Source organism: Drosophila melanogaster, chromosome X, assembly GCF_000001215.4.
Source record: "Drosophila melanogaster chromosome X".
NCBI lineage: Eukaryota > Metazoa > Arthropoda > Insecta > Diptera > Drosophilidae > Drosophila > Drosophila melanogaster.
In genome coordinates this window covers 11,751,670-11,779,356 of record NC_004354.4, presented here as the reverse complement: position 1 = coordinate 11,779,356, position 27,687 = coordinate 11,751,670, and the positions used below count along the sequence as shown (strand labels likewise).

At 44.5% G+C, this 27,687-nt stretch overlaps 3 protein-coding genes across 3 annotated transcripts; 2 read left to right on the top strand and 1 right to left on the bottom strand.

Annotated features, from left to right (window-relative positions):
- Positions 1-572: 572 nt before the first annotated feature.
- dy (dusky) lies at positions 573-9,588 on the top strand. The gene is made up of 4 exons (NM_078575.3): positions 573-1,325; positions 2,497-2,686; positions 6,346-6,661; positions 6,773-9,588. The coding sequence occupies exons 2-4, from the start codon at positions 2,543-2,545 to the stop codon at positions 8,410-8,412; spliced, it is 2,100 nt and encodes a 699-aa protein (NP_511130.2). The 5' UTR covers positions 573-1,325; positions 2,497-2,542; the 3' UTR covers positions 8,413-9,588.
- A 260-nt stretch (positions 9,589-9,848) lies between these two features.
- Positions 9,849-25,084, bottom strand: m (miniature). The gene is made up of 8 exons (NM_132519.2): positions 24,775-25,084; positions 23,612-23,708; positions 16,076-16,181; positions 12,877-13,030; positions 12,677-12,804; positions 12,459-12,606; positions 12,256-12,378; positions 9,849-12,187 (listed from the first exon to the last, which is right to left on the bottom strand). The coding sequence occupies exons 3-8, from the start codon at positions 16,151-16,153 to the stop codon at positions 10,770-10,772; spliced, it is 2,049 nt and encodes a 682-aa protein (NP_572747.1). The 5' UTR covers positions 16,154-16,181; positions 23,612-23,708; positions 24,775-25,084; the 3' UTR covers positions 9,849-10,769.
- CG9360 (uncharacterized protein) lies at positions 14,767-15,883 on the top strand. The gene is made up of 2 exons (NM_132518.3): positions 14,767-15,451; positions 15,534-15,883. Exons 1-2 carry the CDS (start codon positions 14,876-14,878, stop codon positions 15,711-15,713), a joined length of 756 nt encoding a protein of 251 aa, NP_572746.1. The 5' UTR covers positions 14,767-14,875; the 3' UTR covers positions 15,714-15,883.
- Positions 25,085-27,687: the final 2,603 nt, after the last annotated feature.

Genomic DNA, 27,687 nt, shown 5'->3' with positions numbered 1-27,687 from the left:
TCTGTAACCCAGCGCAACTGAAAGTTGTACGTACATACATACATACATTCATACAACTAACTGCTGCCCAGTGTAAACAAACAGAAGGCTGGGGGAAACCAACTGGCGACCGACGACGCATGCCACAAGCAGCATCAGCAGCAGCAGCAACCATAGCAATAACAATATGCATGGCCCAAGCAACAACATGAGCAGTATCTGCAACAACAATAGAAATGGCCAAGGCAATGCTGCTGCAGCAACATTTGGGCCCAAAAAGCAACACCAACAACTGCAACAGCAACAAGCAGCAACAGCAACATGCAGCAGCAGCAGCAGCAGCAGCAGCAACGGCAACAGGCAGCAGCAACAACCACATGCAACATGAGCCGGCAAGCTGTACTTGAACAAGTCGTACTTGGCATCGTATTTTGGCTTTGGACTTGGCCGACTGCCTCAGTGGAGGCCTCAATGAAAGAAGAAATTTCGCTGCCGTCGAAGGCGGCGACGTTGGCGGCGACAGCGCGCGCTGCCGCTGCTGCTGCTGCTGCTGCGCATGCGAAGTGTTCCGCTGCGAGAAAGCAGGTGTCTGCAGCATTCGGCGCTTAACCACGGCGCGAAGCAGACGCGTTGCTCCCTCTTTCTGCTCCTCCAGGCGCGATCGATCCTCGTTGCTCTCAGCCGCATGCATAGCGAAAAACAAAAATAACACAAAAAATTTCCGATATACAAACAAATATATATTCGATATATGCGAGCGTTATCAACTGCTAAATCGAACAAACAAGCCAATTTACATATGTAAAAAGAAAAACAAAAACAAAAAAGAAACAAAAGTAAATAAAAACAAACAAACATAAGGCAAAGCCAAACGAAACGGAACGGAAAGAACCGCTGGGAAAACGGTTAGCAAAGTAGTGATCAACACGCTTTTTGTGTCCTTTTCTTTTTTTTTTTTTTGTTTGCATTTTCTTTTGTGTGTGCTCCACTTGCGATCGTTAATTGTTGACCGCGTGCAACACGCCCCCCTCCTCGCCCGCTGCTGTCATTACCAGCAACCCATCGGCAACATCGGCGGACTGCAGCAGCAGCAACAGACGCAGCAACTGCAGCAGCAGCATCAACTGCAGCAGCAACAGCAACAGCAACAACATCATCATTGGCGGGCAGAAGTAACGGCCACCGTTCAAGTGCAACTGTTTTCGAAAGTTGCCGCTAACGCATCCTGTTTGTCAGCCTTCGGAATTTTGATTTCGATTCGGAATTGGAATTGAAATTGGAATCGGAACTTTAGCTGCAACATCACGGAATCGCAAATCGGAATTGGGCCTAGGACCTATTAATAGGTGAGTGCCGGCAGATGGGATCCACAAAAGCCGGAAGTTGCCTTTTGCGCAGCGGAAACGGAAGCAGTAGAACAGCTGTGAGAGGATCCTTAAATACGAAAATGATAAGGAATATAGGAGGTAGATATAGGGAGAGATCTTAACTTGGGGCTCTAAGTTGCGGTTATCACTTGGAATCAATAAACAACTGAAAAGGGTAGCTACTTTTTGCTACAATAAATCCTTTTAATAGGTATTATATTATTTCATCGCAACTATATCAATACAGATGGGTTAGGAACACAGAACAACTTAAAAAGATTAATAGAATGCAATGTTATTAATTTTTCTGCTTTCATAAAACAAACGTAGTAAATTTAAATCCAAAGAATTGTCACTTAAAAGCCTGAGGATAACTTAAAAGTGTTTAGATTGTTGTTATGAAGGAGAAACCTCGATCGCAGTAAGGAAATAGATAAATTAGGCATTACTAATCATTACTAATGACAGAAGTTCGTGGTCAGTTTTCAAGGTCAATAAATAGCGAGTGAAGAATTCACTTAATTCTTCCAGAGTGATGCTTTCTCGCCTTCACTCACTCTTTCCTCACTCTCTCTTTCGTCGGAATTTCCTCACACCTTTGTCACTATCTTTGGCCTTCTAATTGGCCAACTAAGAGCACTCGTATTTGTCTGGGCCAAGATGACCCACTTGAGTTATGGGGAAACCTATTAACACTTTTCACCACCGCAGTTACCCTTTTATTTTCTCAAGTGAGTTGTCATTAAACAGATTCTTTTCTTTCTTGACTTGTCGCAGCTTCCCTTTCTTTCTTTTTTGTCTGTCTGTCTTTTTGACTTCAGTCTTTTCATTTATGGTCAGTGGGTGGAGTTAGAAAGGGGCTAGAGAAGAGAGGAATGAAGAAGAGGGCCCACAACACTTAGCAAGTCAATCAATCATCATTGAGTTGACTGAGAAATTGCTAATAAATTGCAATTAGCGGGAAACACTTTCATATAGCAGGTAACCATAATAATGTGAAGAAATAAAAGCGAAAAGCACTTTCTTTGCCACGTTCTCTCTCTTCCGTTTTCCGTTTCTTCTGCTCCTTCTTCTCCTTCATTGAACGCCCACAACAACACTATAAATATCGAATAACGATAAACAAATTAATTACACACTTAACAAACAGCAACACCATCAACACAATCAGCAGCAGCAGCAATAACAGCATCAACATGCAACATCAGCAGCAACAGCAACAGCAACAGCAGCAGCAGCAGCAACAACACAAGCAAGTGCGCTACAGAAATCTACGAAGAAACGTAGAAATCGGTGCTAAGAAGATTTGGCTGCCGCTTATCATTTTCCTTTCACTGCAGGTGAGTTGAGCCGATGCAAATAATTGAAATCAATTTAAGCGAAAAGCCGCAGACACAACGGCAGCACAAGCAACATCGGCTTATAAAAAGATAATTCCCATTAGCAGCAGCCGGCTTAAGCTTCTCTCTTTCTTTCAGTGGCGTGCGGGGTTTTTGATGAAAGGGGGTTATAACTAAGCTTAGTTCTCGCTTTTTGGATTGGGTCATTCAATAGTCACTTGAATATACCAGGAATGTTTAGTTCAAAACTAAAGCATTTAATATTTGTTCAGGCAGTGCATGTTAGTATCATTGAAATAGGTTCAATTTCGGCCCCCCCCTTCCTTTTTTTTCTCCGCCACTGCTCTGCATCCTGCTCTCTCCGCCTTGCCATCCACCCCCCCTCCTTCTGTCTGCCTGTCGTCTGCCTCGTCGTGTGCGTGTGAGTCCAAGTGTGTGCATGTGTGCAAGTGAAAGAGCGCCTCTGCCGGAATGAAACGGAATGATGAGGAGCCGAATGGAACGGCATGGAATGGGTGGGAATGCGCTGGAATGGGTTGGGATGGGACGTGTAATTGGCATGGCCTCGTTTCACGAGCTTGTGCGAATGTTACATGTGCTGCTTTTAGTTCCTGGAATCAATACAAAATCAAAACACATAGTATATTTATAAGATATCCAAGTGAACTGACCAGTGGGGAAAGTAACGGAAAATCGAGTAATTAGTGCGGGTAATGAAAAGGATACACATCGAAGATGCCATCTCTGGAATTTAGAAACAACATAGTTTCAACAGAGATTGCAGTTTTCAAAAGAATACTGCAACAATTTGAAGCTATACAATGTCCTTTAGAGTATTTCCATGTGTGCAAATAGAATTCAGCAGCAATAACAGCGCATAATTCTACACTCAGCAGGCCATATCGTTTTGAAGTCCACACTTCCGCAGCATTCCTTTCTCTTTTTCGCCTTTTGGCACATATTAAAAATTCCATGTGCAATCCCATGCTGACTAGGTAATACCCCCATCCCCATGCCCATCCCCCAGACTGAATCTCCTTTCGTTCAACGTTCATGACGTTAGAAAGTTATTCTTTTTGTTGTTCGCCAGCGTTTATGGCCATTCTGGGGCGATGACACAATTTAGCCAGGCCAAAAAGCATAGGAAAACGAAGCATTTTCATTGATTTAACCAACGGCAGCATGTGGTGGCAGCATCATCTCCACTTTTCGCCTCCATTTCGCTTTCATCTTGGGGTCGAGAAATGCTGCCAAACGACCTGGCGTTCACCTTTGACCCTCCGTGCTCTATCCTCCATCCGCCATTCTCCTCCAGCCCAAATGGTTGCCAAATTCCGATTCTCTGCTAATGTTTCACTTTCTCCCGATTTGGTGCGCTGCCAGGCAGACAGCCTCTTCCCGAAATCCCCTCAAAAAACCAAAAAAAAAAAAAAAAACAAAAAAAACAGCCTAGCACCATGCATTGGTCGAGGTCAAGATTGGCAACAACAGCCGGTTTCTTCTGTCTTCCGCCTTTGGTCTCTAGTCTTGAGTCTTTAGTCTTTAGTCACATCATTAGTCTTCTCCATTTCGTATTACGTGGGGAACTGCAAAGGGGGCTTGAAATGGGGGATTTGGGAAGTGGTGAGGGGGGGGGGGGTCTATTGAAACTCACGACTTCCCACTGGTTTGGATGGGCAAACACTGTGTGCCCACTTGGCACACATTTCAATTAACGCAATTCTCTCGAGATGATTAGTTTCGCATATGAGTTGGAAAACGAAACAGGATACATTTCAATAGCCTTTTGGTGGATTTGCATGTGGCGGCGTATTAGTAACTTTGTGATGTCTTCCATCTCTGTGCGAATTGCTCGAATTTTTGTTTTGTTGGTATTCATGGCCTGCCCCGCTGCAGTTGCTCCAAATCACGTAGCTGCATGCAAATTTGATTATAGAATTTTGAGCAGTGGGTTTTCCTGAGTTCGTGGCCCACTCGTTTGCCACAACTTGCCCCATCGAGCATTTACGATTTTACCATCTACTTGCTTACTTACCTTTTTGTCGTCAATCGTCTGCCGCGCTTGCCACATCACTTTCTACCAAACAGGATTGCTTCAGGATGCCGCCGTCTCAGCCGTTGCGACATCCCATCTTAAGACAAAAAAAAAAAAAAAAATAAAAACCAAGTACGAAAATATAAAAAATCCAATACCTGAGATACTGAGACACTGAGACACTCGGATGCTCAGTTTTCTCAGCTTCCCAGTTGGCGGAGAAAGTTGTTTTCGGCGGTGCGGCACAGATTTGGCCAAATGGGATGCAGCCTCGCCATCTTCGCTGGGCATCTTCATCATGGGATTGCTATGGGTATGGGTATGGGTTTTGGGTACGGGTATGGGTATCTTGGCCATGATCACCATTTCCATGGCCATGGCCATCATCGTCCACCTGTCCGCAATTGCTCCAGTGCCCCCAACCTCCCGCTCCTTCTGCTCCTCTCGTCTAATTGCCAAGATAGCCAGGTAACTTGGCAACTTGGCGAGTTGGTAACTGAATCAGTCCAGTTCGGCGACAAGTACACGGCCAAGCCATCGACGCGGATCAAGATGTTCCTGAATGGCCGGGCGAAATGAAGAAATGGTCACCCGGAACATGGCCACTGGCCAATCCAATCTGTGAGCCAAGTGAAGGACGCAAAAAGAAAGTAATGAAAAATTAATTAAGTTTATTAGCAGATCGCACAGTTGGTCACAAGATGCGACATGGGAATCTTGATTAGAAAGGATGGATGGGCTATACAGATACATTTTCGAAACGGTTCAGATTCAGAGAGAAAGGTTTATTTATATATAAATATATATATTTATCTTTTTATATGTAGATGTGAACTTTTGACCATATTCAGTTAACGTTTGCTGTATTACTCGTTAATTCTTGGATAGAATTCTTCATTTCTAACATTTTATATTGACATTACTGAAAAAGTACAAAAGTAAAGATCTGTTGCTTCCCACCATCTAAGTTATCTGGTTTGCATCTAATCTGTTACCCGGCTATTATCGGGTACACACCACCATCATCCCAGGCCGGCATCTCCTGTTCCATCCATGTCGATTGCGATCTCAATCTGGGTCTTGAATGTCTGGTGTCTTGGGTCTTCCGTCTTCGGTCTTCGGTCTTTGGGGCTGGGTCCATCGTCCATGGTCTTTTGCCTTTTGTTTGTGTTGTCGTCTGGTCTGGGGCCTGGTCTGGTCTGGTTCTAGCCTTGACATCGCCTTTTAAGCCAGGCGGATCTCCCTGGCAATTGGGTCGCCGCACGTTGCATGTGGCACAAGAAGAGTTGCTGGTTGGTTGGAAAACCGAAGACAGAAAACAGAAAACGGCAATCGGGCAAACAGACGTCGGAAAAAAAGCGAAATTGTTGCAGTGCCTGTGGTTTTTCTCTTGTTTTTCTCTTTCTCCACGGCAGCCAGTGGCTTTTTGCTGCCTTATGCAATTGAGTTGCATGCCGCATCCGCCTTGCAACCTGCCTACCACTTGCCACTTGCTGCTCTGCGCCCATTCCATTTGACATTCCCCAACTGAAATCGTACCGTTCTTCATCATCGCAACTTCTCATCTTTTCACCCTCTCTTCATCTTTCACCCACAAACCCCAAACACGAAAATGGGGCTACAGGTCGCACTTGTCTGCGCGGACGATGTGGAGGTTGTGAAGGCGATTGCCGGTGGACCCGACGACGAACTGACCATCGCACTTGGGGATCACGAGAACGAGCTGGACCAGATGGCCCAGGAATCGGAGCAGGAGCAGCAGGCACAGGCGCAGCAGCAACAGCAACAACAGCAGCAGCAGCAGCAACAGCAGCAACAGCAGCAGCATCAGCAATTGCCGCAAATCCAGATGCAGTTGCCACAATCGGTGCCCAAGGTGCAGGTGCACTACCAGCACAATATGCCACAGCCGCCTCCAAATGTGGCACTTACCATGCGAAGTAAGTGAAAATAGCCTTGCTACTACACACATATGAAATGTTTGAATAATTATCTATAAACAGCTTATTGATATTAACAAAAATACTTAAATTGCATTGCTGCACTTACAGACAATCACCAGAACATTCCGCTGAGCTTTGGCCAGCCGTTCGGACCACCACCGCCACCGGGTGCCCAGTTCTACAAGGGACCACCTCCGCCACAGCTGCAGCAGCGACCGCAGCCACCGCCGCAGTTGCAATTGCAGGTGCAGCCGCAACAGCAGCAGCAGCAGCAGCAGCAGCATACGCAGCAGCAGGGTCAGCAGCAGCAGGTGCAGGTGCCCGACTTGAGTGTGGGCGGATCGAGCAACAATGAGATATGGGCGGCACCTGTACAGGATATGCCCAAAATTGTCTCCCTGGACGTCAAGTGCGAGAAGAACGGGATGAAGGTGTTCGTGCAGTTCGACAAACCCTTCAATGGCATTGTGTTCTCCAAGGGTCACTACAGCAACATGAACTGCGTCCACTTGCCATCGGGTTTGGGACGCAGCTCGGCGAGCTTTGATATTGGACTGCACGAGTGCGGCACCGCCGGCAATACGGACAACTATGGCCAGGGTTATGGCCATGAGGCAGGCAGCACGGGAGCAGGCACCTACTTCGAGAACATCATCGTCATCCAGTACGATCCGCAGGTGCAGGAGGTGTGGGATCAGGCCAGGAAACTCCGTTGCACGTGGCATGATCAGTACGAGAAGAGCGTGACCTTCCGTCCATTCCCGGTGGATATGCTGGATGTGGTGAGGGCCGATTTTGCTGGCGATAACGTTGGCTGCTGGATGCAAATCCAGGTGGGCAAGGGTCCGTGGGCATCCGAGGTATCTGGACTGGTTAAGATCGGCCAGACGATGACCATGGTGCTGGCCATCAAGGATGACGACTCCAAGTTCGATATGCTGGTGAGGAATTGTGTGGCGCACGACGGCAAGAGGGCGCCCATCCAATTGGTCGACCAGCGCGGTTGTGTCACCCGACCCAAGCTAATGTCACGCTTCACCAAGATCAAGAACTTTGGAGCATCTGCGTCCGTGCTGTCCTATGCCCATTTCCAGGCCTTCAAGTTCCCCGATTCGATGGAGGTACATTTCCAGTGCACCATCCAGATCTGTCGCTACCATTGTCCGGAGCAATGTTCGGCGGAAACGAATCTGCAGGATGTCCATCACTTGCAGGTGGGTCCAGAATCGCAGTACGGTCCACCGCCGCAACTTCATGTGGATGCCTACCACGTGGCCAGCGCGATTGGCAAGCGGCGCGACGAGCGAAGGGTGCAGCGACGTGCCCGAGCGGTAGCCGAACCGCAGGTGGGTCTAAACAGGATCATCAAGGTGGTTTCCTCCGGCGATCTGACCTTCGCCATCGATGACCAGGCCGGCGGTAATGGAAGCTCAACGAATGGCGCGAACTCCGGCGTGGATCGCAGTCCACAGACCATGGTATTTCCATTGCGCGAGGAGGGCCTGATCTGCATGACCACGCCGGGCTTTGCCATCACGCTAATCGTGCTCCTGGGTATCCTTGTCACGTCCTGCCTTACCTCTGCGGTACTATACGTCCGACTGCGTCCGTTCTCCTCGTTCGCAGGCAGCGCCAAGGAGCGGGCTGTGGCCTTCACGAATCCCCAGCTGGCACCGCTGCCCGTCATTCAGCTACCGTCGCCGGCGGATCTGCAGGGAACGCTCTCCAAGAAGCGGGCGATGTCGTGAGCACGACCCCGACTGTGCGACTGGAACTAGTTCCGCGGACGGATTACCGATTTCCGGCGGCTGGGCAATGGCACTACTGATAGCTTCTTCGGGATCGGGTCTTTTGGTTGGCAAACAGAACAAGTTGTTTTCAAATCCATTCTTAAATCGAGTAAACAAATTCTATAATTTAAATCGAAAACCTTATAAATGCTTGGTTTAGATAAAAGAAAATATTTTTGCTATAATCGTATTCTTTTTACAACAAATTAATTATAATTTTGTCTTAGCAAAAAAGTCCACGTCCAAAGACCGCGATTTGAAAAGTAACTGCCATTAGTGTCATCACTAGCTACTGCGTTCTGTCAGCGCTTCCGTTTCCGGTTCTAGGTACAGTTGTGTCTGCGTCTGCGGCTCTTAAATTTGTAGCGTACACTTCGTTAGTATAATTTTTGATACAAATCATTTAACATTAACTCAAGCCGTTTACTGGGTTCTCCTCTACCTCTTCCGCTTCCATTTCCTTTTCCATTTTCATTTCAATTTCCGTTTCGTGAAAACTGTAGCTCTAAACACCCTTTAGCACACCATTTCCTGTTTGTTTCTATCATTTCTACACTCCCTCCTTGGTGGCAGTGCGATAATCGATTATTTTTGTTTTAGTTTAAGCCTAGGTTCTATTTCATGTAAAACGGTGCTAAGCCATGATCAGCCCACATCATACTCGTACATATATATCCATCTGACAATCACTTGTAGCTTTCTTCAGCAGTTGAGCCGATATAATCCATTACTTAGAGTATTTCTCGTAAGACTCTCTTAAGACTTTGTAGACACGCATACACGCACATTTTGCACACAAGCACACACATACATACACGCACACTTATACAACATATGCATAACAGATATACACTTGAATTAGTCACTAAATATTTTAAGCGCTTTAAGCCGTAGACTAAGCCGAATACTTCTGCGTCCCACTGTCAGAGATTTTCCCAGACCCCCGGTATCTAATTATATCAGATAGTACGCCCTATAGTCCACTTATTTATTTGCATAATGATTTATACATATCGCATACATACCCACATATATACCGCCTTATATATATCTTCGATTTTTTTTGTCTACTTTTGTAAGCCGAGCAATGCGAGTGAGAAGAGAAAAGTGTTCAATAAATTGTTTAGAATCCCTAAAGCTGCTGTTATTGTTTTTGATTTTATGGAAAGGGTGTTGCGATATCAACAAAATGGCTTAGTGCCACAGAAATTACCCACAAATGTGTCTAAAAGTATGCAACAATATTTTTTAAGTCCGGTAAACGAATGCATTCGTGTCAGAAGTCTACGTTCAATTTTTCACAGCATACTTTTAGACACCTTGCAAAGTGCAAATTGTGTAAATTCGATTATTTCATAAAGCATCTAATGAAATTCAACATTGGCAGGTTATTTATTTTTCATCTTAACTAATCTTTATTCAATTGTCAATTTTTCAGTTATAAAATTTGCACTTAAATTTAAATTTTAATATGCATGCAAGGAGTTGCATTTGCTTTTGTTCATACTATCAATGGAAAATGGTAGTCGGTTTTGTATGTGTGCGTCAGTAAGTCTGTGAGTTTTATGAGTGTGTGTGTGTGTGTGTGAGAGTGAGAATGTACTAAAATTTAACTAAAATTCCCCTAATTATGTTTTGGATGCCGGTCGAAAAGAGCACACAAAAAAAAAACAAAACAAATGTCCGAAAGCAAAATAAAATTAAAAATTTCCATACCACACAAACTTACAAGCTAAATCTCGTATGTATACTTTATAGATATATATATATTTATATATAAATAAATAAGTTCCCTTATGCCTAGTGGATGCGTTGCATAACATCCGTCTCCTTAAGCCTGGAGCACCTTTCCGGAGTCTTCATTTCATTTCATTTTGTTTGTGCATCTCTCTCTCTCTTTGTGTATTATTTCCATTAATTTTCTATGATTTCCTCTATGCAATTTAACGACTAAATGCATCCAAAAAAACAAATTGCAAAAAAAAAAAAACTTTTAGAACATTCAGCACCGAATCGAGCAGTTTGAGTATTGCATTGTTGCCCGATCTCTGATATCTGATATCTGCACCATATATATCTCTTTTTTTCGTTTGGATCAGGATTCCGAACAAACAACCCAATAATACGTTTCTTCAAAAAAAAAAAAACAATAATCATAATAAATAAATAATAATGGAAGGCGTAGATGTGGGCAACGTGTTTTGATTTTGCTTTCTGCTGGTTTCCATTTCGATTTTGAATTCGCTTTCGATTGCTATTCCGATTCTGATTCTGATTATGATTCTGCTTGCTATCTATATCTTGATCCCGAACGATCACTGGACCGTTTCGTGACCTGAACTCGGCTGCCTCACTTGTTGTTGCTGCTGCTGCTGCTGCTGTTGTTGCTGCTGCTGCTGTTGCATGTGTCGCAGGCGAAACAGTCGCAGGGTCATCCAGGAGGCCAGTGTTCCGGTCACCGGCATGGGTGTCTGCTTCTCCAGCGCCTCCTTTTGCAGCTGATAGCGATATAGCAGGGATCCGGCCACCAGAGCGGACACGATCGTTGTCGAAATGACAACGATGAAGAGAATGCTGAAGCCGGGCACTGGCATACAAATGCCGTAGACAACCTCCTCGCTAATCTTGCCCTGGAACACGGTGACCGCCTCCTGTTTGGAGTCCGGCGAGAAGGCCAAATCCGCCTCGGATATAACATCGTACAGACCGCTGACGCCCACATCGGCACTGCGCACCTTGCGATCGGAAATGACCAACGAACGACGGCGACGGCTCTTGGAGGAATCATTGCTGGCTGCTGCACCTCCTTCACCTGTCAGCTTATCCTCCTGCTGCGTTTTCTCTTCCTTCTCCTTCTCCTCTTCCTCCTCCTTGTCCAAATCGATGTGATCCTCGCGTGGCTGCTTCAACGCCTCCGCCTGTGGTCTGTAGACGGGTCGTGGCACATCCTCATCGCCATGACCATGTGGCTCCAGGGAGCGGGGTCCCGCCATCGGTACACCCATACGTTTCTGGGCCTCCAGCTGCCGTGGACCGTGTGGGAACTTGCCGCTCTTCTTCAGACCCAAGTACCGCTCGCCCTCGCCGCCTTCCATGTCCAAGTCGGCAAGATCCTCATCGCCAAATAGATCTGAAAGATCCGCCTCCTCCTGTTCCTCGTGCACGGGTCGTGGCTGCAGATTAACACTCTTCTCGTGACCATAATCTCCGCCAGCTGGCATTCCTCCGCCGCCCAGCGTTTGTTTGTGATCGTGGATGATGTCCTCGTAGAAGATGTCATGATCTGGACCCATTCCCATGCCCATGCCGTGTTGACCGCCCGGCGGCAGTGCCAAATCCCTGAGCAGATCGTTGCTGCTACTGCCCAAGGCATCCGACATGTGCACATCCTTACGCTCATTGGCATTGGTCAGTCCCAGGCCGAGACCCAATCCCAGGCTCTCGCCGGATCCGCCGCCACCACCGCCCACGCCCGTGTTCTGGCAATGATCGAGACAGCCGTGGCGACAAATCTCCACCTTGCACTTGATGTGCACACTGAGGGCATCCGGGAACTTGAAGGCATGGAAGAAGGCATAGGTGATCACGGTGGCCCTCTCGTCGGGCGCACGAGCCTTCAGGAAGCGTGAGATCATCTTGGGTCGCAGCACGCAGCCAAATTCATCGGACAGGTTGATCACATGACCAGATCCATCGGAGGCCACGCAGGATTTCACACGCATATCGAATTCGCCTGGCAGAGATCGAGTATGAATTGAATTGAACAACATCTAGCATTTAACGAATAACGAATCTTCTCACCTCGATAATCATTGATGGCCACCACCAGGGTTAAAGTTGAGCCGAGTGGTACAATTCCACTAACAGGCGGCGCCCAGGGTCCCTTGCCATGCTGAATCTCCATCCAGCAGTCCACATTGTCACCTATAAGATCGAAGAAAGTTAATTTCATTCCACAATAGTAGAAATATTTATAATACTATATACGTTTGTAAAGTACTTACCACGGAAATCCAGTTGGATAACATCGAGATCGGCAATGACCATCGGTGGCTTGGAGGCGGTCTTCTCGTAGTCATTGAACCACTCGCATCGCAATCGCTTAGCCTCATCCCAGACTTCCAGCAGATCCTTGTCGTACTGAACCACCACCTGGCATTAAAAGGGAATTAGGATATTCAGACGACATTCATCTTATAGAGGGGCAACTCCAATCACCCACCGTATTCTCATAGAACTGTCCGTTGAGATCCGGCTTGGTGCCGCAGCGGGAGTACGAGATGCGGAAGGAGAAGAACGTCTTGCCCGTTGAGGGCGGCACATAAACGCAACGCGGATCGCTGTGTTGTCCTTTTTGGGGATAATGATAAAGTGGATAAGTTAAAGGATTATATGCGACATTCCCATATGAAGGCGACTCACCTTTGGAGCTGACGATGCCCTCGAATGGATGCGAAAAGGTGAGATGTACATCCATGTGATCCTTGCCGCACATCACCTCCAGTGAGACGATATTGGGCATTCCGTCTGGCCGTTCCATGGGCCACAGTTCATTACCAGCTATGACTAAACTAAACTGTAATTGAAAACAAAAAAAAACCAGAGAATCACAATTTAGTTAATTGCATAGAAAGAAAAAGATAACTTTTTCATGCATGTGGGGCTGGACGAAGTTTAAGTGATGAAACGCTTAAAGAACAGAAATACACGTAAAAGTCTTCCATGAATTACAAGTTGTATGGATTTCAGCTATAACTTGATATTCCCGATCCCGAAATTCATTGGCCAGCCTTGTGGGTGGGCTCCTAACGGTTCCACTGGCACCTGGCACCTGACAAACGTGTTGCCAATAAAAACGAAACGGCAATCCAGTCTCTCCAGTCTCTTCAGGCTCTTTAGGCTGGTCTTCGGTCTGCAGTCCTCAGTTCCCCCCCTTTTGGATGGCCAATGAAGGCCAATCGAAATGGGAAAGCGAATTCCACTTGGCCTGCATCCGTTTGGCTTTTTGAGGGGGATCTAACTGGAACCTGTGCTCCAATCATGCTGAGGGGCTTGTGGTTTTCGGGAGGTAGTTGCACCTGACACATTTGCATATTTGCATATTTGCATACCGATACCTGCCCCAAACTGCCTTGCCACATGCCGCATAGATCGGCTTCGATCAGCAAAATCAAATCGAGGGAAGTCTGAGCGAGTCGCTGGCTCAAGGAATTTGCATTTTCCTTGCCCCCGTCCGCAGTAAAAGTTGACTTACTGGATGAGTGGCAACTGAACAAGTGGGTATTCATATATATATATATGTTGAATATATATAACCGGCTATATACCATCCGATCTTAGCTGGTGCCACATTGTCTGGCGTCGCCACAACGGACCAAAATGGAAATGCAGGAATGGATCGTATGGATCGCAGCCAGATCTTCCAGTTGCTTGTTACTTGTTACTGTATAAATTAGTTTATGCAAATGCATTGTAATTGTTTTACATCTTGATCAAGCCAACGAATAGTTTAGCATTATTGCATTTACATTTAACGCATTTTGCTTGTCATGCTTTTCACAAGCTTATCTCAATGCTTTACATCATATTCTCATTCGAATGAAATATTGAAACAAAATCAGTGACAACAATACGTATACGTAATGGTCAATAGCAAACAGTCAACAGTTCGTATACGTAATAAAAATATCAATTTGTTTCCCAAGTTTAGCTCTTGCTTAAATTCGATTTTTGTTAGTCTGATAATACACATATATGTATGTATACTTATAAACTGCCTACTATCAATGAGTTTGCCTTCGAAAGCAAAGCAAACTGCTTACTTACAATGATTTGCAGTTTTCAAGCGAAGCAAATAAGCGTCATGTTTGAATTCTATTACATTAAACCTTAACTGAGCGCCAACAAGTAGACAATTGCGAGCGATTCCATATCATTTTAAACGAGTGTGTCACAATGTGGTGTTCCCCCTCTTTGGAAGCCCCCAGCCCAAACCAAATGTGCTGACCCATAATGAAGTCCACTCATGCTCATTCTTATCATCATCGAAAGGGGAGAGCTATCGCATAGTACATATATGTTTGGAGTATCTTTCTAGAATGAGTTGATCAACAGAGGCGCGATGGCTTTATGCTGACTCACGATTACGATACAATTGAGAAAAAAGCCGGCTGAACGGCGAGAATGTTTTGGACTCGGCCCAAAATGGAGACGAGTGGTGAATACTATTACTCTCTCAAATTTGAGCTCGGAACTGATCGGCTCTGCTGGGAACTGCGATGATCTATAAAAGCAAGTGGATCGGCAATGAAAGAGCAGTTCTAGAACAGGTCGCGATCGCAAACCAACCGTATATACATATATATATATATATACATCTCAGTTGCATTAGACCCGTACAAACAAATACTAAATACAAATTATGGATCGTTGGCTAAATCGCGTTGCTGTTGTCACTGGCGCCAGTTCGGGAATCGGAGCTGCCTGTTGCAAGGATTTGGTGTCCAAGGGCTTGGTGGTCGTGGGTCTTGCACGTCGCGAGGACCGTCTGCAGGAGCTGAAGGCTTCGCTGCCAGCGGACCAGGCCAGTCGTTTCCATGGACGCAAATGCGATGTGAGCCAGGAGCAGGAGGTGATCGATGCGTTCGCATGGATCGATGCAACACTGGGCGGTGCCGATGTGCTGGTCAACAACGCTGGCATTGTTCGCCTCGGTGTGGGCATCACCCACGAGGGTAATGGCGCTGATCTTCGTGCCATTCTGGATACCAATGTCCTGGGCGTTTCGTGGTGCACCCGCGAGGCTTTCAAATCACTGAAGAGACGCAATGTTAACGATGGACACATCCTGATTGTCAACAGTGTGGCCGGACACCGGGTGATCAACAACCCAGGCATCACCATGGGCATGTATTCGCCATCGAAGTACGCAGTCACCGCTCTCACGGAGGTGCTGCGTCAGGAGTTCCACAACAACAAGACCCAGACCAAGATTACGGTAAGTGCGCAGAGAGAGATTAGCTTAAAGTTGACATTTCGATTACCCCCTTTTCCGATAAATATCCATTGTGATTTTACAGAGCATCAGTCCCGGTGCCGTGGACACCGAGATCATCGACAAGGAGGCTCTCGTTGGCATTCCCGACTTTCCAATGCTCCGCTCTGAGGATGTGGCCGATGCCATTAGCTACTGCATCCAGACCCCGCCAAATGTCCAGATTCACGAGCTGACCATCAAGCCTGTCGGCGAAACCCTCTAGACTCTAGATTTCCCACTGGATGCTTCTGCTATTTGTGTTTACAACAAGGAAGTGTCATATGAAGTTGATCTACTATATTTTATTTTTATTAAAAATATATATATATCTATATATATATATGTATGTATGCATGTACCAAACGTTATGTGATTAAAATTCTTTAGCAAACCAAGTCCCAATTGTATCTAACTATTCTTCAATTTATTGCCTAGATCAGACCACAATTTATGTGCTGTAATAGAAACATTTGTTGATCAAACAAATTGTAATCATTTTTCCGTAGATTAGATATTTTTCTATTTTTTGTTTGCCCATGGTTCACACTAAGTATTATTGTTTACAATTTGATTTTGCTTACTTACCATTAAGTGTAAGATAAATATACAGCTACTAAACCTAAGGTCCCACAGTCGTGTAGGGCCTTTTTGTGGGCTCCACATGTTGGCGCTGTGGGCGTGGCGATCGGATCTGAAAATAGGGAAAAAAATACATAACAATCAGATAAATTTAGGCAGTGGTTGGTTTCTGAGACTACCTCAATAATATGTGTATTAGAACTAAAAGTAATCTTAACTGGTCTCCTCATCTCTGTTTTCAATGGATTGCTTGTTCATTGGGTAACAAAAAAAAAAAAGACGAAAAACCCCAAGTTTACACTCTCAACAATTTTATTTTCTGGCATTCATAGTATTTATCTTATATCACAACAATTTAAATAATGCTCAGCTAATGTGGCACGGTGTTAGAAAGTAGAAATCAGCTGCCCCAAACAAACAGATATGTATAATTGAAACGCTTTCACTGCACTGCGCTTCTGTTATTCTACGTCCGTGCCAGCCAATCAACACTGTACCACATATGTATATTTTCAATTAATTGCACACTCTTAATTGATCGCATTTACACAATTAACTGAGGGCCATGTGTTGTTGCACTATACATAGTAGATCTTTCGCGGCAAGCAATCGATTTGGAGGCACGAATTCGTTTTGCGGCACAGGTTGAGGGAGCGAAAGTCGTGATCCCGCAGTAAATGTGGCCATAAAAATTGCGGCAATTGCATTGAGAGATTGACTGATCTCCTGATCCCATTGCAATGGTGGTTGTAGGCAAAAAAAAAACAAAAAAAATCGGGATAGTTTCAAGCTAACTTATTTCAAAGAGCGAATGTCCATACTAACTAAACTCTTTTTAGGGTAAGAGATATAGCAGGGTATTAATATGTTAAAGCTATAAAGGTTGTACTTGAGTATAATTTATATAGTATAGTATAGTTTATAGTATTAAACCTTTCGATTGAATTGTATCTTTAAGCAAATTCCACCTGACTTAATTACACAGCCCAGTCCACAGACCTTCTTCCCATCGAATTTCTTGCCTTTTTTTTTGCCTTTTCCCATGAAATTCCCTAATTGTTCATTTTTTTTTTTCTTTGGTGGGGCGGCACAAGAACACAGAGTGGGCGCGGTCACATCGTCATCATCATCATCATCGTTGTCGTCCTCCGACCAATTCGTATGTTAAATATCAATTGTTAAAGGCCCTTGCCCTCATGCATACATATCCTTTTTTTTTTTTTGGTTCTTTGGGTTCTTTTTCCCTTGTTTTTTTTTTTATTTTTTTCTTTTGGAGCTCGTCGATGGAGCCCGTTGGGGTAATAAAGATGTCGATGCTCGTCATTAGCGCGCTGCTCGTATCCGGGGCCAGATCGCACTTAACCTGACGCCCCCGGCCAATGCGCCAATACAGCATTGGACCACTGGACCATTGGACCAGTATGCCATTGGACCATTGGCCAAATGGCCAAATGGATCGGCCGAAAATTGCCCGACTACGTGAAATGGCCGCAAATGTGAGGCTGCGGCTGCCCGCGACCACGAAAAGAAGCCATAAACAAATTGAAATTTAATAAACGGCCGGGCGGCCAATTTCGCTCGGACCTGATCCTCGAACCTGAACTTGGAACTTGCAACCTGCCGATCACCATCGACTCTGATCCATTCGATCACGGGACCCCCGGGGGCGTCATTTCAACATTGCAAATTGAGGTGCCTGAGATCGATGTCGATGAAAATGGAAATGGAGGTGGAGTTGGAGTTGGAGTTGCAGTTGGAGTTGAAGCCGGGTAGTTGGGTTTGGAGATGGAGGTAACTCCGCTGGTCGTGAGTCATGCGGCAGGGGAAATATCCGCTTGGTGACCCACTGCCCACATTATGTGGCAAATGTCAAACTAATTTATTGAGACATCAAATACCTATTTATATACATATTTCCAGCGGAATGCAAGTACATATAGTTATGATCACCTTTATAGAGCTATCCCGTGTCCCAATTGACAACTATTTATAGAACCTATTTCAGGTTCTGCCATTAATTGCTATTTGATTGCCGAACATTTCACTGCAAACTTTCCAATTTGTTCAATTCTTTCGCACACATTGGCGTATAAATAAATTCGACAAATATTTACCCGGTCGATTGTGCGTTGGCAGCACTTTCCCTGTTCACCAGAGATCGCAACAGCAATTAAGGAGTCACCGGCAATCAATCAATCAATCAGATAGTCAGTCAGTCGGTCGGTTAGTCAAGCCCACAGTGCGCACAGAGCACAGATCACATAGCCATAGAGCAATAATAATAACAATAATAATAAAATCTCATTTCTTGTCTGCTTTTCATTGTACGATTTGTGTGCCCACTTTTACCCAGGTGCGCCAGGTGGCTATAAAACAGGTGAAAATGAAATTGGGAAACAAAGCGAATTCGAATTTGTGGATTCGAGATTCCGAATTCGAGATTCGAATGCACGAAAAGATGATGGACAAGCCTCCGAATGAAGCGAAAAAATGCGGTCACTGGAGATTCTCGCGCAGAACTGTAAATACAAAGAAAAAAAAAAAAAACTTAAAGATAATAAAAAAAAAACCCGACTTCATACAGCCCCAAACGGTAAACGGCAAACAGCCTATATGCTTATTTGTCTTTAATTCGGAGCCAATTAATTTCTCTCCACTTGTTTATTGTTTTTTTCCTATTTTTTTTTTGTGTCTTTCATCTAGCGAGTGAAGAGTGAAAACTGGTCGGATTTGAGCCCAAAATTGCCAAGTAGCGCCCAAATAGGTGAACAAAAAAAAAAAAAAACTCCAGACTGCGGCTAGACTAACTGTAACTCAGGTGCTAATTTGCATGAGCGCCGACAGAGGGCGTCCAATTAAGACTTTTTACCCAAGGGCACTGATGGGTGGCATCTACCTATCTGTGGTCTTCTCTTTACCGTACTAGATAGATTATGGATTAGATTATGGATTTAGGAACTGAGCTGCCCTGTCTGTAAGACTATAAGATTCATAAAAAAAGGCAGTTTTTCTTTGATTTTAGCATAGAAATGTACATATGTAGCACCTTTCCCATCGCTTGGCGACATGACTGGCTAACTAACTAACTAAGCAATCTAGCTAACTAACTAAGCCAAAGAAAGTGCGATGGAGCTCGAGCTCTTTGGCCGCGTGTTGCACGCTCTAGTGGCGCTTAATTAATGACGCCGCCGATGGTGGTGGTGCTGCTTCTTCTTCGTCTTCATCCACTGCTCGCGGTGCAATTAACAGTACCGCACTTGCAACGCGCGGCGAGGTGAAGACGAAGAGTGAAGAAGCGAGGTGTAGAGCGGAAGAGCGGAAAAGTAGAAGTTAACTCGACACGCTCGATGAATTGGGCCCCCTAAAATCCAACTAAATGGCCAAAAAAAAAAAAAAAAAAAAAAAACATACAAACATATAGAAACACTTCAATAGATCCGATTCGATGCGATCCATTCGTTGACTCAATTAACTATGCATCAAGTCATCGAGGCGAACGAACGAATATGAATCAAAAACGAATTAAAATCGAATCAAAACGAAATCGAATAGAAATTGTCGCATCAAAAGGCGATCAATGCCGAACTTTGCTTACGGTTACCTCCAGTTTTCACTTTTCTTGTGGAAATGGAAATGCCAGTGGAAATGGAAGTGGAAATGAAGTTGGATCCGATCCGTCTTGAAAATGCCGATGGCGCCGACCACTTTCGAATCGAATAACGGTCTGTGCAAAAAGCAAACGGTAAATCACCAGCCCATGCTTCATTTTTCAGCTTAAGATACAAATATAAACGTATATATCTATTTTCGTTGGCTTATTTTTTGATGAGATACATCTATGTATACCATAACCATCTCGTATTTTTAGCTAACCATGCCCCAGTGAAAAGCAAAGCACAATAATCACGATAATGATAATGATGCTTTGGCTATGGGAAAAGCGCAATGCCGAAATCAAAATACATTTTTAAATGGTTCACTTTCTTTTAATTAAACTGGTTACAAACCAGCTAGCCACCTCCGACTTAGCCACCTTTATTTTTCGAGCAAGTTTGTCCACTTTTGGCAAGAGTTTTTCATTTTTTTTTTTTCGGGGGCGCATTTGCCAGCATACACAATCGCCAAATGCAATTTTATTCGGTTTAAAAAAAAAGCGGCTCAGCAATTAAAGCACAAGAGCCATAGAGATGGCCAATTTACGAACTTAAGTTTGCCAAACAAGCTGCGAACAGTCCAGAGTTAATAGCTGCAGAATATGAAATTTTGTGGGCCTCCACTCTCGAAGAAGGCAACAATTTGCCACTAAATCTCATGGCAGTGAGATGGGAATGGGTAGTGAGGCGACACAGTGAAGATGACATCGTTTCCCAGTTGTTGCAGCAGTTGTCAACAGCTATTCTGCAGCTGGAAAACGTTCAAATGGCGCTGGCAAAGACCGAGAACGTGTCAAATGGCCCCTGACTCCATTCCATTCCATTCCGCACCATACTATGCCATGGCACACTATGGTGTATACCATTCCGTACTCCAACAGTTGCAGTTGCCATTCAAATTTGGGCCAGGCCCAGAGCCTGGGAATCATGGCATCGGCTTGGAGACCCATTTGCAAAACACCAAAACCGCCCACCCCGCCTTTTCACACAGAACGAAGAGGCCGTTGCAGCGAAACTTTTGTTTGGCAGTCTGTTGTCAACATGACAACTGCCAACTGAGAGCAGCAGCAACGCTCATCCTCCATCAGCATCCATGACTCCCACTCCCACTCGGAATCCCACATCCCCAGCAGCCATCAGAGTCAAGTGCAAACAATGCTGGCCGGAATCGAGAATGGGGGGATTGTGGAGATTGGAGCTTGGAGCTCGAAGCTTGGAGCTGGTAGCAATGGGGCAGACCGTCTCGACGGCAGAGCCAAGCCCAGACAGTCAGCCAGCCAGCAAGACATCCAGCTGCTTATCATCGGATGCACAGACGAAAAGCTAACATCTTTATTGGGCATGTTTATGCCAGAGAGTGTTCAAGAGTTGCTCGATGCGCTGTGCCCTTGGGTCACTTGGCACTCTGCTTTTGAAGAGGACTCGAGGCCTTTAAATATGTATGCAAATATGTAGTATATGTACATACTTATGACATTTGCTTTAAGGCTCACTCAGAGTGGCTTTGACTTTTGAGGACCGATTCTGCATCATATCCACAACTTAATAGCAAATTTAGCTAATTTGTTCGATTTTCCGCATGAATATAATCCGTTATTAGCCCAGAATATTGCAAATAATGGTCCAAATGTGGGTTGTCATACCTCGTTGGGCTCTTTAATAATTCCTTAATTTTTTGCCATTTTTTGCAAATTTTGATGATGTTACCCCTTACCGAAAATGCAAAATTGGACCCAAAAATTGATTTTTCAAAATCCTTCAAAAATTGATTTTGTCAGTTTGTATTGGTAATAGGCTGTAAAAAACAGCTATTGGTTCATCTTTATAAGCATTTTTGGCCAAGTTATGAAGAAAGGACCCGTCGTAAATAGCGGATTTTTCCAAAAACCGATTTTCCGAATTTCCATAATACATCAATAGGTTTTTTGGCCATAACTTTGAAAATAATAGTCTGAATATGGAATGTCATATATCGTTGAGCTCGTAATTAAATTTTCATTCAAACTGTATTCAAAAATTGGAATTCTATTTTTTACCCATTTTTTGCAAATTTTAATGATGTTACCCCTTACCGAAAATGCGAAAATCGACCCAAAATTTAATTTTTCAAAATCCTTCAAAAAGTGTTAGGGATACTTAGTATTGGTAATAAGCTGTAAAAAACAGTCATTGGTTTATCTTTATGACCATTTTTAGGCAAGTTACGATGCAAATTCCTATCGTAAGTAGTGCACTTTGGCCAAAACCTGTTTTCATTCGAACTGTTATTCGGAATTCTATTTTTTTACGAATTTTTAAAAATTTCCATGCCATTGTACGACTATACGCCCTGTTTTGACCAAGTTGAGGGAAAACTTGTAAGAAAACTCTACGGATTGTATTAGTTGAATATTTACTTTTGACCGCATTGTTCTTTTTGTAAGCTCAACTCAACAACATTCCTAAGTGTTTGAGATATCTTAGCTTGATGAGCCCCATTGGGTCGATCAGCACTCTCACTTTTCTAACCGTTTCGTTGGGCCAAAGATGCACTAAAGGCCGAAATGTGCCACGAAAAGTTTCCATTTCATTATGGAATGTTTGTAGAAAGGCAAAGAACAGTTAGACGACGAGACGCCGGCATCTCAAGCTCAATAGACCCCCCTCCCCACCACACACACACACACACTATATTTTCCAGTGTCCGAAGTATCTTTGATGTTGGCTGAATACAAATTAACATTCTGTGAAAGAAAAGACTTGTCGACGAGGTTTTATCTTGTATCCGCATCTGCATATTGTACACGTCTTCGTATCTCTGTATCTGTATCTACTGTATTCATGTATCTGCTGCTTCTACGATGTATCTGCAAATGTGGATATGGTATATGGATGTGAAAGAGCACTGGGAATAGAATTTACTGGGTCGATCGCGGCAGCAGCTCATAAATTATGCGTCATCGATGAGTGGAGTCGAGGGGCACGGGAACAATGAATGAAGAAACCAAGGAACAGAATCAGACCTTGAATCGAAAAGTGTTAGGCGGTAAGGTAAAGCCGCTTAGGGTCCCACCAATAATGGTTAAAGCCAATCATTTGAGGCCAAACAAAGAGATAGTCCAGCGTGGAGATAGCTGCCGTTGTCCGATATACTGATTCCCAATAGCGATTCCGAATGCGAATGCGAATTGCGACAACGAGACTTGCAACTTGCTGGTTGCAACCTGGCAACTTGCATTTATGGCCAAGTCGCGTGTTTGTTTGCTGCTGCCAATCTGGCCTCCTGGAATTGAGTTTATTGTGCCACAGCGGCGTGCTTTGGATTGTCGCATCAGCTTAATTAGAATTCGAAGTAGTTAACGGTGCATTTAATGCGCTCCAAAACGGATCAAATGCATTTGCACCGCTACCACTCACTTCTCCATCTACTTGGCCCCGTATCTGTGCAAAGATCTGTTCTATTTATCTGCTCTTCGCAGACTAATGAACCAAGTGCCAAGTGACGAAAGTTGTCATAACATTTCATTTGCTGCCTGTCGCATTGCCACACGGTTTAATGGTGGCAATGTGGCCAGTAAAAGATGTCAAAACAGTATGCTAATAAACGTGCTTTTGGCACTCTTATCCTCGCATTATCTGTCTGGCTTGTATCGAACATCGTCGTCTGGCTTGTTTAATTAATAAGCACATACTTTACATCCTTTGATTTAAGTTTGCTGGGGAATCTGATATTAAAAGCTTTATGGCCAGATAAAGACCACCAATAGTTGACTGCCTTATAAGATACAACGTGACCACAATTTCTTTTAAGAATCCTTACAGAGCAAGCTTACTCAACTATATTCTATTCTATATCTTACCCACTAAGTTTAGTAGTTTCAATAAAATATAGATAATGTGTGTAACTCACCGATAAGTTGTAATCTTTCCGAAGGTCAAGACACAGCTGAGTGTGTTACAGCTGCTCTGGACTCCTTATATTTCCGTTCTTTTGTGAAATCCCGGCTCTGCGTTTGGCAAATGCATTAAAATGTGAGTGAGGCACAAACAACAACAAAAAAAATAGCTAAATGGTGTAGCATAAAAATGTACAAAGCTGAGGAGGACAGAAGTGAAATCGGAACAGAACGGACCAAACCGAACCGGACCGCCTAACACGTAACGCAAATAAAGAAGAATCATCATCGTCATCAGAGACTTTTCAGTCCGAGTGAAGTCCGTGCTCATGGCGACTGATTGATGATTAGTTGCCATTTGACAGGTGTATGCGAGTTGTGCGGGGTGGCCGGGGACAGGGTGTGTGGGGGGGGGGGGGGTTAGAGAATTGGGGGCTTTGGAGTTCGGTCAATAAATAGTGCACCTGCTGGGCGTGTGGGAATACGATCCGCCAGATGACGTTGCTCTTTTTTATGGAACTCTAGCGTCTCGCGTCTCGTCTTCTTGGTACGTGTGATTGTTATGACTAACTATTATTATGTATGATTGTTATATTTTCCACACGGGAAAAACTTTGGAAAGTGCCAGCCGCCAAGGCGCAGTGCATGCAATACCTTTGATTTTGATTTCGATTCTGGCCAGGCTGAGAAGACACCACTCTGCTGGCAAGAGGTGCAGCAGAAGAATCAGTGGCAAAAGACGTGGACGCAGGGGCGCACAAGAAGCGGAGGCAACAAGCCAGCCGCATTTGTGCTAATTGGGAAAATTAGAAAGCATGAAATGCTCGGCTGCATTTGCTGTCTAGCTGGTTAATCGGCTCCACTGTCGGTCCAAGAAGACGAGGCAGAAGATGCTGGAAAGACTAAGATTGGATGTTTCACAGAACTCAAGCAATGCAATTGGCTCTGCGGAGAGAGGAATACGAATAAGATGCAGGAATGACAGATCCTGGATAAAGTCTTCACAGGAAGCAAAAGAAATAGACTTAAGATGTTGGAAAGCCGTGGACTGGCTTCTCCAAAGAATAGAATAAGTTTCTGGTTGCAAATCGTGGATATTTCACACAACTCTAAATTCAAATTGGCAATATGACAAAAACAAAAAAATTATTTGCTTTTGGATGGAAGAAACACTCACTTCGCGGGAACGTTTCTTCTCAACTCTCTTCTCGTTCTTTCTCGGTATCTTGCTAAGCTTAAGCAAGTAACGGTAACAGGCAGTGGCAACAACAAGAACAATAAAAAAAAATTGCACTAACACTTGTAAGCACTTCGGGTGGTGTTACTTATTTGATTTTCTATTTTATTTGAAATTTATTTATTTTATCAACATTTGTTGTAGGCGCGACTGGGCAGCACACTGGGCATCGGATCACGGATCACGATCACCGATCACGACCGTTAGCAGCAGCAGCACGTGTGGACTCGGCGAGCGACGAACGCGAAATACGCGAGCCAGCCAGGCGATACTTTCTTTGGCCTCGTAATGTAACTGTCGGGAACAGCAGCCGCAGCAGCAGCCGAAGAAAGAGGCAACAGCAGCAGCAGCACAAGAAGAAGAAGAAGCAGCAGCACAAGCACAGAAGAGTGAGCAAAAGAGAAAGGGGGAGAGAGGCAGCGCAAGAAGCTGGCAAAGCTAGACACGCACACACACACACACACACACACAAGCACACTGAGAGAGTAGCTCTGCCTGCGCCGACTGCGACTGCGCAACGAGCTTTTTACACCTGCGTTGGCAGCTGCGCAAATGAGCACAGCTCAGCCAGAACTTGTTGTTGTTATTGTTGCGATTGTTGTTGTTGTTGTTGGTGGCGCTAATCAAGCGGCCTAATGACATAGAATAGCCTGCCAATTAGACGACCAATAAAAAGAAACTTACATCTAGCACTTCAATAAAAATACATTCGAACGCCCACTCAATCAGCAGAAGATCGCGAGATTTTGAAAACTCCTCCTGCAGGAAAATGGCAACGCAGTGGAAAGCTGGCAGCGCAGCCGACGTTGACGTCGGGAATTTGGCGCACTTGAACTTGAACTTTCGGCGCGCTCGTTTCGTAGAGAAGCTTTCGACTTAATGGATACCCCTAAGTGTTCCCCATACATTAAATGATTGCATTATGAAACACGTAATAGGATTATAAGAAAATCTCGATGAATTTGAAGCTTATATTTATTTAAAATAATTTAATTATGAAACGTAAAAAACTCTTCAAAAGTAATAATTAAAATGTAAACACCTTGATACCATTCATGAAAAGTATAACGATTAATAACAACTTCATACCTTATCCGAAAAATACTGCACGCATGCAGGGCGAAATATTGTAGCCAGCTTTTCAGGTGGGCAAGGTGCATAAGTTAGCGTTTTGGGTCTGGGAACCGATCTGCCGGCTCATAACGGTTAAACAGTTTTCGCCCGTCGTTGACAACTAATCAAGATGGGAACAGAAGTTGATCAGAGCTGATTTGAGCAATAAACAAAAAAAAAACAAAATCCGTTTCCTCTTGCGATCTTAAGCTCTATCTCTCTTTAGCACACATCGGAATTGGCAAGCTTACACATACATTTGCACGCCAAGAATCTGCAACGGTTTCCATGCTGGCTCTTCTTTTCCTCGTTCTTCTTCTTCCTCTTGGTCTTCTACTTGGCAGCTGCTTTTCTCCATATTTGTTGTTAGTGTTTGAGAGGCTGCTCCTCGCTCCACACTCGCTCTCTCGTTCTCCCTGTCTCTCTCCGTCTCTTTCCCACGTGCTGGGTCTATCTCTCTTTGTAGACTGGGCGCATTTAAACGGTAAACATCATGAATGCATTTGGAAAGTGGTTGTGTTGTGGTTCGTGGTGTTTGCATTTTGCATTTCTTCGCATTCTTTTCTGTTTATGTGGCTGTTGCTGTGTGTTGCATCGCACAATTGTGCCAACAACAAGGCGGAGAAATGTGAAGAGCCAGAAGAATCAGAAGAGCCAGCGGCAGAAGCAGAACAACAGCAACGGTAATACCCACCGAAGACGGCGTTTTCATTTCTGAGAATTGATTGGCCGTCGGGCCTACATACTCCACACGCCACTGCGACTGCCTCTTCCAGAGTCTCGGCTGCCACATCGGGTTTTTTATTTAGTACCCTCTTCTTTTGAACACCTGGGAGCATGATGTCTTTAGCGGAAGAAAGTGGAAGAATCCCTGGGCTTCAGAAGAATGTGAGCTAACAAACCTCCTTAAATTTAAGTTTCCTTAAGCGAACTAGTTTATCCGACTTTCTTACCATTTTATATTCGTACTTTTGCGAGTTTTCCTTGAAATTAATTTATAAAAAGATATTTTACAATACTTCCACTTGAATTCTTCATTAATAAACCAAATTCGTTTAAAACAACATATTCTAAACTGTTTTAATTAATCAATTGTAAAAAGTATTACATACATTAATTTGAAGTGGTAATGCTAAGTATAATCCAGTTCGAAAAGGTAGCCTCAATCTTTTGGACTGCTTTTTTTTGTGCCTTGATGCATTCCTTTGGATTCAGTACCGCTGCTGCAGCAGCACCTGTCGTAGCTACTTCTCCCAGGCCAGACTGGAGCTGATGTTGTTGTTGTTGCTTCCACTGAGGCCATTGCGATTGTGATTAAATAACGTTTGACTTGGCGGGCGTCCTCCTGATCGTTCCACCAAACCACCTCTTGGCCCGCTTCATTAGCTCAACATGGGAGTCAGGGCAACAAAGTTGTTTCTGTCCCAACTCTTCAAGTGCGATTCTCCGATTCTCTGATTCTCTGATGCTCCGTTCGCAATCGCTTTCTCGTTCTCATTCCCATTCCACGCATGTGCAGTCCACTTTTGAATTTGGCGTCTGTCGCCGTCTCAGTTGCTCGTTCTTTCTTCCCACTTGGCGTGTTAGCTATCGCCATCGCCCGTTTCAAAGACATCCATCGGCACACTTTGTCCGCCCGCTGCCTCACCACCTCCTTGGCCATAAGACATACCTGGTCGGGAGGTGGACCAACTCATACTGTCCCCTCCTTCACCGTATTCCTGCTCCCCTCCGTTCTGT